Source organism: Leopardus geoffroyi, chromosome C3 (genome assembly GCF_018350155.1).
Source record: "Leopardus geoffroyi isolate Oge1 chromosome C3, O.geoffroyi_Oge1_pat1.0, whole genome shotgun sequence".
Lineage (NCBI taxonomy): Eukaryota > Metazoa > Chordata > Mammalia > Carnivora > Felidae > Leopardus > Leopardus geoffroyi.
In genome coordinates, this window is record NC_059338.1 from 10,147,072 (window position 1) to 10,160,515 (window position 13,444).

Consider the following 13,444-nt stretch of genomic DNA (forward strand, 5'->3'; position numbering starts at 1 on the left):
GCCGTGTATTACATATTTTCATTTTGCTGAGACCTTCAACGGACAAGTATATTGTGGTTCTGAATGATTCTACAATTGGGAATTATTTTTAAGTATTAACATGCATAGTAAAATTGATTAAAAGCCCGTCATTTCCAGTAAAACTTTTTGTTTTGATCCATGGAAGAATTTATGTATCCTCCTCTCTGTTTTTATTCTAGTCCTAAAGAATATTCTTACCTATAATAAAGAATTTCCATTTGACGTTCAGCCTGTCCCCTTAAGGTAAAATAAATAAGCACCACTATTTGTCTTTTCATTTTATTGTCTTATACTTATTTTTCAGATATTTCTAAATTTTTATATCAACATTACCATCTTTAATATCAATACAGCAATATATTTGTCAGCATTTTTGCATCAATGTCTTAACTGTGAAATGAGTGGCTGTGATTCCTCTCTAGTATATTTATTTAGGTAGCTCACTATTTTATCTGCTGTTCTACATGTAGAAGAATTTTAGCACCTGGTGAAGAAGAGAATCTGGAATTTGAAGATGAAGAAGAAGAGGGCGGTGCTGGAGCAGGGTCCCCAGACTCCTTTCCTGCTCGAGTGCCCGGTGAGTATCCCTTATTTCAAACTGGACATAACTGAATCCAGTGTGAGGGTGTTGAGAACTTATTTGGGTACTTGGTACTGGGAAGTAGAACCTTCCCAGAGCTCATGCCAATCTTAAAAATGAATTTTCACCGCCATGTTGTTGACTGTAGCCATTTTGTGAGTATAGTCTGGAAGTTTCTCACTACCTATAACCTGACCACCCTGAGGTCCAGGGATCCGCTAGGAGGACTCACGGGACTTAACATATAGTGTCTTCACAGCTACGATTTACTGCAATGAGCAAAGAGCAGAACAGAGTCAGCAAAGGGAAAAGGTGAAGTCTGGAGGAAACCAGGTGCAGGCCTCTGAGAGTCCTCTCCCAGTGAGTCACGTACCTCGTGCTCCATGTGAAATCTTGTCTCTGAGGGAAGCAGTTAGAGATTCCGTGCCCTCAGCTGTAATGGGGGTTGATCACAAAGACACCCTCTGCTTAGCTCCGGCCGGAATTCTAGACTCCCAGAAGGAAGGCGCATATTCGGCGTACGCCATATCGTTGGCACAGTTTACGGATAGTAGCCACTCTTACTGGGGAATGGTGGGAACGTGCCCCACATCCAAGATCCCGGATTCTAGCCAAGGGGTGCCCTTGCCAGGAGGCCTTTCTGAGAATGAGTCTCAGGCCTGCTGTGTTAACTGTTTTCTGTACACTATCATAAGCACTTCTTTAATGAATCACGAGTCGTCATGAAAACTGGATCCCGGGGGAGCGGGTGCTGAGCAAATCCCCTTTTTCCCATCCTGATTTAGGAAAGCCAGTAATGTATGGCAAGCCTTCTTTATTTGCAGAAGATCTCAGTGAGGATCTGCCCTTGGTGTAAGTGACCTAGGCAGGCACCCTGGATTAGTTTCTTGCTTCTCCCAAGCACTGGTTTACTCTCTTCTGGTCTTACACAGTGTGTAGTTTTCCTTTGTGGTAAACTGGTCCACTTCGGAATGAAAGCAATAGGCTATAAGGTTATCGTGCATTTTAAAATAGACTCTGGAAGCTTTATGGTAGATCTAAATACAGTCTGTGTGTCATGCAGATAACACTCTTGGCAATGAAAGTATAGTAATATTCCGGTATTTTCGAAACTCCCTGGGGGAGGCATTCTGGGGTAGGAACAGCATAGGCTTGAACCAACAGATACGCGGGCTGGAGTTCCACTAGGCTCTGGCAAGGACTACTTGAGGGACTTTGCTCTTGTTTCCCGAACCAGTCTGCACTTGAATTTCTTCATTTGTAGAGTGGGATAATAGTAGTGCCTAAGATATAAGGTTACTGTGAAGGTTAAGCACGGCACTAGGTCTGAAGCTTTGAGCACAGTGTGTGTCGTATGCTGAGCATGTGGTGACCACTGTTGCTTCTCCCTTCACCACCCTTCAGTGGACGGTCGCGGTACCTATGCTCCGGGTTACTGGGGGAATCACAGGCACTGTAACGGTGGCTGTTCTTGTGAATGTTTCTTTGGTCCCAGGGCATTATTTCCAGCCTGCTTTGCTTGATGAGGAATGGGGTGTTTTTCTTACTTTTGTCATTTACGTAGGAAATTTCAAGGGGGTGAGAGAAATTATTTTGCTGTTTTACTGACTGAATAACCGTTATTCTCTTTTCAAACCACATGTTGTAATTGATGTAGCTTCCAGTGCTGTAAATTTCAGTCCCGTTTGGTTGTTTGCTCACTTGCTACGCTTCTGTGGCAAACAGGATCCTTAGCAGATGATGCGAACCATGGTACAGATTAAGGTCTTTGTGGGGTTCGGGTTGCTGAGTTGAAAAGAAACTAACACCATAAATTAAATCCGTTTGCTCCGTAAGATTAAACCCATTCTAAATAAATTTTTGTATTCTGGTATGGCATTGTGATATCTCATTTTAGAGACACAGGAAGGTTACCAAACCTCTTGTTCCCTGAATTTCTTTTTCCTAAAAGTAAGAAAGAGCACGTTTAGTTTAATTAACTGAATTTAGTTTGTGATATGAATGTTATTAAAAAGTAATTTGTAAGATTATATTTATTGAAATCACCACTGAAATAGGAAGGTGGCATTTAACATTTAATTGTAAAGCAGGAAAAAAATTTTTTTCCTTGTTACTTTGAGGGAATCCAACATTTCAGTGATGCCTAGGCAGTGTCCGCATTTTGGTGGCAAGAGGGTTCTAGGAATTGTGACTTTTTATTTGTCACTTTTGTGTTTATATCATTTCTTGAATTGTAGGTTTTTTGTGGCTTTTTAAAGTCAGATTTATTGAAGTATCATTTACATATCTAGCTCATCATTTTTAGCGCGCAGCCTTAGGAGTTTTGACAAATGCACACAGTTATGTAACCACTACCACTGTAAGGCTGATGCGGAATGAGGTTTCGTATGTGGTACAATATTGACTCAGAGTAGTTTTTTCCCATTTAAAATAAAAAATGACTTTCAGCCAACCTTTCTTGAAGAAAAAAAAATGCTTAAGAATCTTAACTTTCCTGACACTACTTTCTCTTTTCAAAAATTTAAAACCTCACAGGCAAACAATAAATTTCTTTTGAATAACTGGCTTAAGCGAAAATGAGATTCAATTGTTCTAAAGGTAGGCTTGGTAGATTTCATCTAAGTAAAGGTTATAAATTGACAACCTGTTATTTATGTCCAGCACATGTATTGACAATGTTGAATAGTAAAGCTACTAAAATCATAAGCCAAAACAATATGAATTCAAAAATAGCCCAAGGCACCATTTTCAAGATTTTAAAAAACATTTTCCTATTAAGTGAGAAGCTCAAATACAGGCTTAGCTCTTTCAAAATTATTATGTTGAATGTGTTGATTTATCTCTTATGTAGGCTTAAATATATGTACGCCTTTATTTTTGAAACTAAAAGAATGAAATTTACCTCTTTAATGTGGAAACAATTTTAATATTCACTTGGGAAAAACATAGGCTTTCGTAAAAGGAGACTCTACCATTGGCTTTAAAGTTGGATAAGCAGTCCCCTTTTGACTGTCAGAAAAGCCATAATCAGAGTAAAAAAGACAAATAAGGACCCAACAACCTTAACAGATAAGAAACCTTTACCTTGTGACAACAAAGGCCACAAGCATATTAGAAAATTGCGCAAAGGCCATGGACAGTTTACACACACATACAGACACACAAATACGTACAAAGAGCCCTTAAACATGGGAAAAGATATGTAACTTATAATAAGAGACATACAAATTAAAACTGTTGCAGAGGCTGTGGGGCTGGTGCGAGTACAAAAAGGTACAGCCCCTTTGGAGGGGAATTCATCGATGACAACACAAGTAGACATGTTATTCTTAGGTCCAACAATCCTGCTTCTAATAATTTATTCTGAAGTTATACCTCCAATAAAATGAAAACAAAGAACAAAAAAAAGGCTGGCATATACATCAGGTTATTTATTGTGCTATTACTTGTAATAGTAAAATATTAGGAACAACCTAAATACCATACGTAGATCGGTGGAGTAAACTCTGATACATAGAGCACTATAGATAATAAGTAGGAAAATCTCCATGAACTAATGAGTGATTTTTGAGAATATATTGTGAAATAAACAAAGTACACCAAGGTGATACACCTTAATGGATTGAGGAAAAATCTCCATCTTCTCAGTCGGTGCAGAAAATGTTTAAATTAAATTCTAAATCTATTCTTGAGTTTAAAAAATTCTGGCAGACTGAGAACAAAACACTTCTGTAGGGACACTTAGAGCCAAAATCATACTTAGTGGTAAAAATTGAAGCTTTCCTTTTCAGATCGAGAACAAGGCCGGGAGTAAGAGTGCCAGCTATTACGTCTTTTTATTAACGTTGTTCTGGAAGTTCTAGCCAGTGTACTAGGAGAAGAAAAAGAAATAAAAGATAAACATTAGGGGCAGAAAATCCCTTTTCTTTATTTGTAGACGTGATGAATATATACACAGTACATGTAAAAGAATCAATAGATGAGTAATTAGGATTAATAAGAAAGTTTAGCATGCATGGTTCCTTGGTTAGAAAAAAAAACAGTCTGTACTTAAGAATTGATTCTATCTATAAACAAGCAACAATTGCTTAGAAAATGAAATAACTTTTGTTAGAGTATCATAGAATGTTAAATACCTAGTAATAAATCCAACAAAAGAAGTATAAGACCTTTTGGCACAAGAACAGACACTCAGATCGATGGAACAGAATAGAGGACCCAGAAATGGACCCACAAACGTATGGCCAACTAATCTTTGACAAAGCAGGAAAGAATATCCAATAAAACAAAGATGGTCTCTTCAGCAAGTGGTGCTGGGAAAACTGGACAGCGGCATGCAGAAGAATGAACCTGGACCGCTGTCTTCCACCAGTCACAAAAAGAAACTCAAAATGGATGAAAGACCTCAACGTAAGACAGGAAGCCATCAAAAGCCTCAAGGAGAAAGCAGGCAAAAACCTCTTTGATCTTGGCCGCAGCAACTTCTTACTCAGCACGTCTCTGGAGGCAAGGGAGACAAAAGCAAAAATGAGCTATTGGGACCTCATCAAAATAAAAGCTTTTGCACAGCCAAGGAAACAATCAGAAAAACTAAAAGGCAACCGACAGAATGGGAGAAGATATTCGCAAATGACATATCAGATAAAGGGTTAGTATCTAAAATCTATAAAGAACTATCAAACTCAACACCCAAAAAGCAAATAATCCAGTGAAGAAATGGGCAAAAGATATGAATAGACACTTCTCCAAAAAAGACATCCAGCTGGCTAACCGACACATGAAAAAATGCTCAACGTCACTCATCATCACAGTGAGATACCACCTCACACTTGTCAGAATGGCTAACATTAACAACTCAGGCAACAATAGATGTTGGTGAGGATGCGGAAAAAGGGGAACTCTTTTGCACTGCTGGTGGGAATGCAAACTGGTGCAGCCACTCTGGAAAACAGTATGGAGGTTCCTCAAAAAGCTAAAAATAGAATTACCCTACAACCCAGCAATTGCACCACTAGGTATTTATCCAAGGGATACAGGTGTGCTGTTTCGAAGGGACGCATACACCCCCATGTTTATAGCAGCACTATCGACAATAGCCAAAGTATGGACAGAGCCCAATGTCCATCGACAGATGAATGGATAAAGGAGATGTGGTGTATATATACAATGGAGTATTACTCGGCAATCAAAAAGAATGAAATCTTGCCATTTGCAACTACATGGATGGAACTGGAGGGTGAAATTACTCTAAGTGAAATTAGAGAAAGACAAAAATCATATGACTTCATTCATATGAGGACTTTAAGAGACAAAACATGAACATAAGGGAAGGGAAACAAAAATAAAAACAGGGAGGGGGACAAAACATAAGAGACTCATAAATATGGAGAACAGAGGGTTACTAGAGGGGGTGTGGGGGGGGTGGGCTAAATGGGTAAGGGGCACTAAGGAATCTACTCCTGAAATCATTGTTGCACTATATGCTAATTTGGATGTAAATTTAAAAAATTAAAATTAAAAAAAAGTATCAGATGTTTGTGAAGAAAATAATAAAACTATCAAGAAATGTTGTCTTTTTAATAAATTGAAAGGTATATTTCAGTTCATGGATTAGAAGAAGGAGTTTGTAAAGATGTGACTGTTTCTAAAATCGATCTGAACTTCGCTGAAATTCCAAAGGTTTTTTTTTTTTTATTATTAAAGAACTTGAGATCTGTTTTTATAACTTACATGGGAATGCAAAGGGCCAAATATAGTTGCCCCTTGAAAAGTAATGTCGAGGGGAGAATTTGCTTTACCAAATGTCAAGGCTTCTTACAAAGTTACAGTCATTATGAAACTACATAGCCTTGCAAGTTTAAGAGATGGTCCTGTGAGGTAGAATGGAAAGCCCAGAACAGCCCATGCTTGATTTGTGATCAAGGTGCCCTGTGGATCAATGGGGGAAATGATGGGCTTTTAAATAAGTGGTGCTGGGACAGTTGGGTGTCCATGTTGGACAGAATGGGCTTGGGCTCCTTCCACACACCAAAGACAAACATGTATTCAAAGTGGATTGTAGAATTAAATGCAGGTGGAAAAACAATAAGGCTCTTACAAGATAAGAAAATACCTTCGTGATCTTGGAATGGGGAAGGATTCTTGAATAGGACACAGAAAGCAGTGAATATAAAGGAATTTAGAGTTAAGAAATTGATTATAGGGGCTCCTGGGTGGCTCAGTCAGTTAGGCGTCCGACTTTGGCTCAAGTCATGATCACACAGTTTGTGAGTTCGAGCCCCACATCAGGCCCTGTGCTGACAGCCTGGAGCCTGCTTCGGATTCTGTGTCTCCTTTTCTCTCTTCCCCTCCCCGACTTGTGCGCGCTCGCTCTCTCTCTCTCTCTCTCTCTCAAAAAAAAAAAAAATAAGTGTAAAAAGAATTTAAAAAGAAATTGATTGTATTAACATTGAGCATTTATTGTAATTAGAAGACACCATTAACAGAGAAAGGCATTTTAAACACATAAAACTAATCTTTGGTGTTAGAAGTCAAGAATGGTTGTCATCTCTTAGGGTTTGGTTGTGCTGGGGACACAAGGAGGGCTCCTAGCGTGCTGGTAAGATCTTTCCTGGATCTGGTGGCAGTTATGCAGGTGTGTTCACTTTGTGAAAATTCATTAAGCTGTACGTACAATTTGTACACAATTTATATACTTTTTAATATATAATCCTTCAATATAAAGTTTCTTTTAAAAAAAAATTTTTTTCAACGTTTATTTTTATTTTTGGGACAGAGAGAGACAGAGCATGAACGGGGGAGGGGCAGAGAGAGAGGGAGACACAGAATCGGAAACAGGCTCCAGGCTCTGAGCCATCAGCCCAGAGCCTGATGCGGGGCTCAAACTCACGGACCGCGAGATCGTGACCTGGCTGAAGTCGGACGCTTAACCGACTGTGCCACCCAGGCGCCCCTAAAGTTTCTTTTTAAAGTAAGTCACTGAGAAGCTATTTACAAAACACGCATCCAACAAAAGCTTGTATGAAAACATGAGAGAACTTTTGCAAATAAGACAAAGGTGAACGTTCCAATAAAAGATATGCAAAATAATCGAACAGATACTTCAGTAAAGAGGAAATCCAAATGCTCATCCTAAATTTTTTTTTTAGGTTTATTTATCTTGAGAGAGAGAGAGAAAGTGAGTAAGCAGGGGAGGGACAGAGAGAGAGAGAGAGAGAGAGAGAGAGAGAGAATGCCAAGCAGGCTCCGGGCTGTCGGCACAGAGCCCGAGGCAGGACTCGATTCCACCCACCGTGCGATCATGACCTGAGCCAAAATCAAGAGTCAGACGCTTAACCGACTGAGCCACCCAGGCACCCCCAATGCTCATTCTGAAACGAAAAGGGCCTCCACCTCAGTCAGTCATTGGAGAAGTGCCTATTAAAACTGGATCAACGTTTCTCCACACCTTAAGCGGACCAAAGAGAAGGGTGTCATGGAGGGTGGGGCTGTGGGTGCAGTGCTGAAGTGGGCCTCTGCACAAGCACTTTGGACACAGGTTGTCTTTACGTGGTAAAAAGGGGGGCGATGCCCTGCGTGACTTGGTGGTCCCTCTCTTTTGCAAATGTGTGCTCACATATGTTAGAATATGTGCGCAGGGATGTTACAGCCGCATTGGTCCAAACAATTTCCAAAAACTTGGAGCCCCTCTTAATGCCTGCCAACAGAAGAATGAGTACAGAAACCGTGCTACGTTGATAAACCCCACGTACCATATACACCCCTACCGTGCGGTCGTACAGGCGAACAAGTTACAGCTACCGGTGGAAGCAGGCAGAACATTATTACACTGTGCTTTTCGGTAATTATTTTGAAAGCCAGGATAGTGAAGGATGAGAAGAACTTTGGGTGGTGGTAGAAGGGAGCCCCTGGGTAGCGTGTATCTTTTGACCTAAGTGACGGTTCCCCGGATGCCTGCTTTCCGGTTTCCATGAAGCCACGTCCTTGTTTCATTTGCTCTTCTGATGTTTGTCAGTTTTCGCCAATTAACATATTTGAAGGAGACAGTGGATGCAGTAAGAGACCTTTTATCTTTAATATGAGAAAACGTTTGACTATTGAAAATGTGTTAAAATATGGCAAGATGGCCAAGATCTATTTCATGTGAAAAGGTAACGTAATTTCACCTTTGAGGCAGTGTGGAATGCTGCTCTCAGTGTTCCATTTTGGCCTCCTCACTTCCGACTTTTCATTAGCTAGAAGTTTTCACAAGTGTCACCAGTGAAGACTCTGGGACGTTTGTAGTAATTTTCATGGCGTAAAATCCACTCATTCGAAGGGTACAGTTCTGTGGCTTTGATCTATAGTGTTGTACATCTTGTCGTGGTTTCATAGATTCGACTTGAGGGCGTTTTTATTACCTCCCCCCTCCCCCCAAATCCACTCAACCCTGTTTGCAGTTAATTAAATGTACTCTTTTGAAGGCAGTAAGTGGATCGATTCACACATTTCAAATACTTCATCATTAAAAGTAGGATAACACGTGGTTGGATAGAAATTGGGAGACTGTCAATGAAAGTCCGCGATAAAGGTTAGGTTCTGTAGTTTGAGATGCTGTATATGAATTAGATTCAAATCGACTTTTCCACCTCTGTTCTCTGTAATGATAAGAAATAAGTTAACAAACTGTACAGTTGATGTCTTCCTTCCGATCACGGTCGGGAACGTGTGTGTGGGTCCAGGGCATTTTCAGTTTTAGAAAGCCTAGTTGATGCGTGCATCCAGGAGATTGCCAGCGTGCACTCCCTCTCGTGCGTGCCGTCTCAGCAGGATTAACTTCCAAGAGAACAGGTCATACAGAATAGGGTGCAGAAAGGGGTGGGAGGTCAGACTAGAAAATTATTTAATTAAATAACACAAATGCTACGTTGTAGGTTATTTCCTCCGTTAGTAACTAAAAGATCTATTGATTGACTCTGGTGTTAAGTTTCTCAAACTTTGGGATAATATAAGAGTTTGAAAAGCTCTTTGTGTTTTTTCTCCTACTTCATATAGAGATACGAAATCTATGTTATGTTTGTAAGTACAGGTGACGTGTGTGTGTGTAGGAGTGTATTAAGTGTGTGGTAATTTGTAATTGGACTTCCTGAAGTTAGTGAGTTGAATATTTAACAAACTGGACTTACTTACACTTTGGTGTTGAATATGAATTAAGGAAGCGTAGATGTGTCTTGTGTTACATTAAATACTTGTCCAAAAGAATAACGTTGAGTGTTTGGGAGTTTCAGAAACCCCAGTTAAAGGCTGGCTGGTTACCGAGTCAGGTGAGAGCAAGGTTCTGTCTTCTCTGGGTTGTTAAAATACTGACTCTGAACCTGCTGGTGGGGCTCACTTTCTTTGCTGTTCTATTGTCAGGTACTTTATTGCCAAGGCTGCCGTCAGAACCGGGAATGACGTTACTCACTATCAGAATTGAGAAAATCGGTCTGAAGGATGCGGGGCAGTGCATCGACCCCTATATTACAGTTAGTGTAAAGGGTAAATAACTCTGTGTACATTTTCGCCTCTTGTAAATTTTTTTAATGTTGATTCTCGTTTGGGACATGAGGGGCTATGGGGGTGGGTTCTCGCCTCTGCGACAACTCATTTGAGTTCATTCTACACCGAGATAAAATCCCTGGGAAGCTGTCCTCTTTCCTTCACTGAATATTTCTGAGAGGTTTACTAAAAATACTTTGTTATTTATAACCTTCATGCACAGTTGCTTTTGGGGGTGTTTTTGTAAATCTCTTTTTTTTTTTTTCTTTTTGGGAGAGACAGAGACAGCGTGAGCAGGGGAGGGGAGAGGGAGGGAGAGAGAGAATCCCAAGCAGGCTCCACACTGTCCGCTCAGAGCCCATCGTGGGGCTCGAACTCACGAAATGTGGGATCATGACCTGAGCCGAAACCAAGAGCCGGAGCTCAACTGACTGAGCCACCCGGCACCCCGTATGTGTCTATATTCTTAAAATTCCATCTAGACATACACTGACTAGACATACACGCTGTCTTTAATAGCAGATCCTTCTGCTCACCTTCTCAGGGTGTGTGGTTTTCTTTGCGAAGCCCCATGTTCTCCTGTCAACCCGCCCCCACCCCCACCGCCCTCCCCTCCGGGTTCTCTGCTTCCTGCTGTAATGCTTGAGGCACAGAGGAGCCCTGCAGGGGTGGGTGAGAATCAGGCCTCTGGTGCATCGTCCCTGGAGACAGGAAGTGGGACGTGTCTATAAACATCCATATCTGAACGTCATCCTGAGGGGCATTAAAAAGTGATGTGTTTCTTATTAAGGGTGATTGTCTTGAGGATTTGCTTTTTCTCCTGTCCAGTGGGACATACCAGTGATTCCTTGAAAACCGCTTTTTTAGTCTTTGGTTTAAGATGGACAGCACACCGATTGAAAGCATTTGCTGGTGTCACGCCTTTCATCCAGCACTTTATTGTAAAGCTGCCAGTGGTCTTCTAGAAATGATTATTGGGTGACTGCAGATGAAGTTGTCATACTTTTATTCAGACGTAACTGCACAAATAATCTCAGTCCGTCTGCACTTTGAGGCAAACCAAGGAAACAGGGACTGACATTACACGGAAGGAACTTTTGCCAGTCGTAGAAGTAAATTCAGTCCCGTGGGCTCAGTAGTATCTCATAAAAGAAACGTGAGTTCAGACACAGAGAAGACTCTTGACGTGGGACCCCATGCTCCACCGACTGCTGCTCAATACTTGAACCTCTGCTGTTAGCAGCTGTCAAATCCCTGGTCTACTGGAAAGTATTCATACCCACCGTTATCTGATAGGCCATTCGTAAACCTCATATCTCATGTGGGACTGCACACTGTAAAACAGAAAAGTGTAATGATGATGAGGTAGATACGATGTTCCTCTTGCATACACGTTGAACCGAAACGTGTTTTTGGGTAAACGTGTTTAGGAGCTGAAATAATCGAATGTACGAAATTGTCTTAAGTTCCCTAAGATAGGAGTCTGTGGAATCATACAGAAACGCCAGACATTAAGTGAGTCCATGTCGAATCTGATTAAGCTGGCAGATTCCTGGCTGCAGGAAATTAAAGCCACACACCACACATAGTGTACCATCTGGTTGTTGTAAATCAGGTTACTTTATAGCAGATACAATCAGAATGTAGGTAATGCGTATAAAAAATTACCCGTTTAGGGAACGGTTTCATTGGCAGCTTCCATGTCCATTGTTTGGGTTCTGACTTGAGTACAACAGGGGAATTCTGGTCACGTTCGATTAGAGGCCTTTCCACGCCATGCACTTGATCAGGGTTGGAAAATAGGGGTAGGGGCCCCACCGTGGAATAGGATTCACGTTCCAAATTTGTATTGCAGACAACGGGGTAGTGGCCGAAGGACGACAAGAGTTCTTTTCACCTCGTAATAAGGATCGAATTTTGTCGCTTCAGACTTGCACTTGCACCCAGTCACGGCAGGGCTTCCTCGCCCTTGGCCGCGAGTCCGCCCCCCCCCACGCCCCCGCCACCATCTCTGTCCCCAGCCCCCCGCCCTCCCCCCAACACCTCCGGACACCAGAAGCTCTGTAGGAACCCGTTCACGCCAAAGGGAGTGTCTGTTATCCAAGAATCTCCTCTCTGCTTTTGCCAAGCCTCTGGAGGAAACGTAACGCTCTGTGGTTCATTTGCAGTTTTTGAGTCTCTGTATTTGAAACTCTTCTTTCCTCTCTAGATCTGAATGGCATAGATTTAACTCCTGTGCAAGATACTCCTGTGGCTTCAAGAAAAGAAGATACGTATGTTCATTTTAATGTGGACATTGAGCTCCAGAAGCATGTTGAAAAATTAACCAAAGGTTGGTTCGTGATGGTAAATCATTGCATTGGCTTCTCGTGGCCAGAGTTCTCCTCCCGTTGGTGTTTCTGTGCCCGGTGGCCTAGCGCGGTCGGCAGAAGTAAATGTCATACGGTGTTCATTGACTTGAACACAATATCGATTTTTCAGATGTGGGAATTAGGCATTGTATTAGCTGGTTGTGTCATAGATAACCGTTAGATAATAAAATGGTCTTGGGGGCGCCTGGGTGGCTTAGTTGGTTAAGCGACCGACTTCGGCTCAGGCCATGATCTTGCGGTCTGTGGGTTCGAGCCCCGCGTCGGGCTCTGTGCTGACAGCTTGGAACCTGGAGCCTCCTTTGGATTCTGTGTCTCCCTCTCTCTCTGCCCCTCCCCCGCTCATCCTCTTTCTCTGTCTCTCAAAAATAAATAAATGTAAAAAAAAAAAAAAACAACAAAAACGGTCTTTGATAATAAACCTCATCATCGTGAACAATGAACCAAATGAAGTTTTCTGCATCCTAAGGGGCAGAGGGGGCAGCGGCTCCCTCAGGCTCCTCGGCAGTGGAGGCTGACAGTTGACAGAACAAGTTGTTTTTCCAGCTGCAGCTTTTGGGAAGGAGGACCCCGCACCTTGTGCTCGGTCAGGAGGAGGATGGGAAGGAGCAAAAGCAAAGTATGGAAAAGGTGAAGTTCCGCTTCCAAGTCAGATGGCTCCTGGGACCGAATGCTTCTCCGAGCGGCCTGCCCCGGGGGGGACCGTCGTGGTCTGTGAAAAGGCCTCGGTCCCTTTCTCACCCCAGATTCCCTGGCGATTGTTGACATTTTCACGCTTTGCAAGAAGCTCGTACAAGATACAGAAGAGCCTCTTGAACGATCGCTCCATCCTCTAAAATAGTTGACATTTTACTTCTCGGATCTGGTGCTGCTGTGGCCTCTGCTCCACCCTGAACGACGGTCTTCCCCGGGGTCCGTCGGTGCAGCGGCTCCAGGTGTGAGTGGCAGGCCCTCCTGA

The 13,444-nt window shown here is 42.1% G+C and overlaps 1 protein-coding gene across 2 annotated transcripts in view; it reads left to right on the plus strand.

Moving 5' to 3' along the window:
* Positions 1-13,444, plus strand: part of AIDA (axin interactor, dorsalization associated) — a 39,217-nt gene that overhangs the window by 21,867 nt on the left and 3,906 nt on the right. Inside the window, exons 5-8 of one of the 2 annotated variants that reach the window (XM_045455686.1) lie at positions 201-264; positions 492-598; positions 9,995-10,117; positions 12,327-12,449. In XM_045455686.1, coding sequence (XP_045311642.1) covers positions 201-264; positions 492-598; positions 9,995-10,117; positions 12,327-12,449 — 417 coding nt within the window. The remainder of the gene's footprint in view (positions 1-200; positions 265-491; positions 599-9,994; positions 10,118-12,326; positions 12,450-13,444) is intronic. The other variant, XM_045455687.1, reaches the window with a different exon arrangement.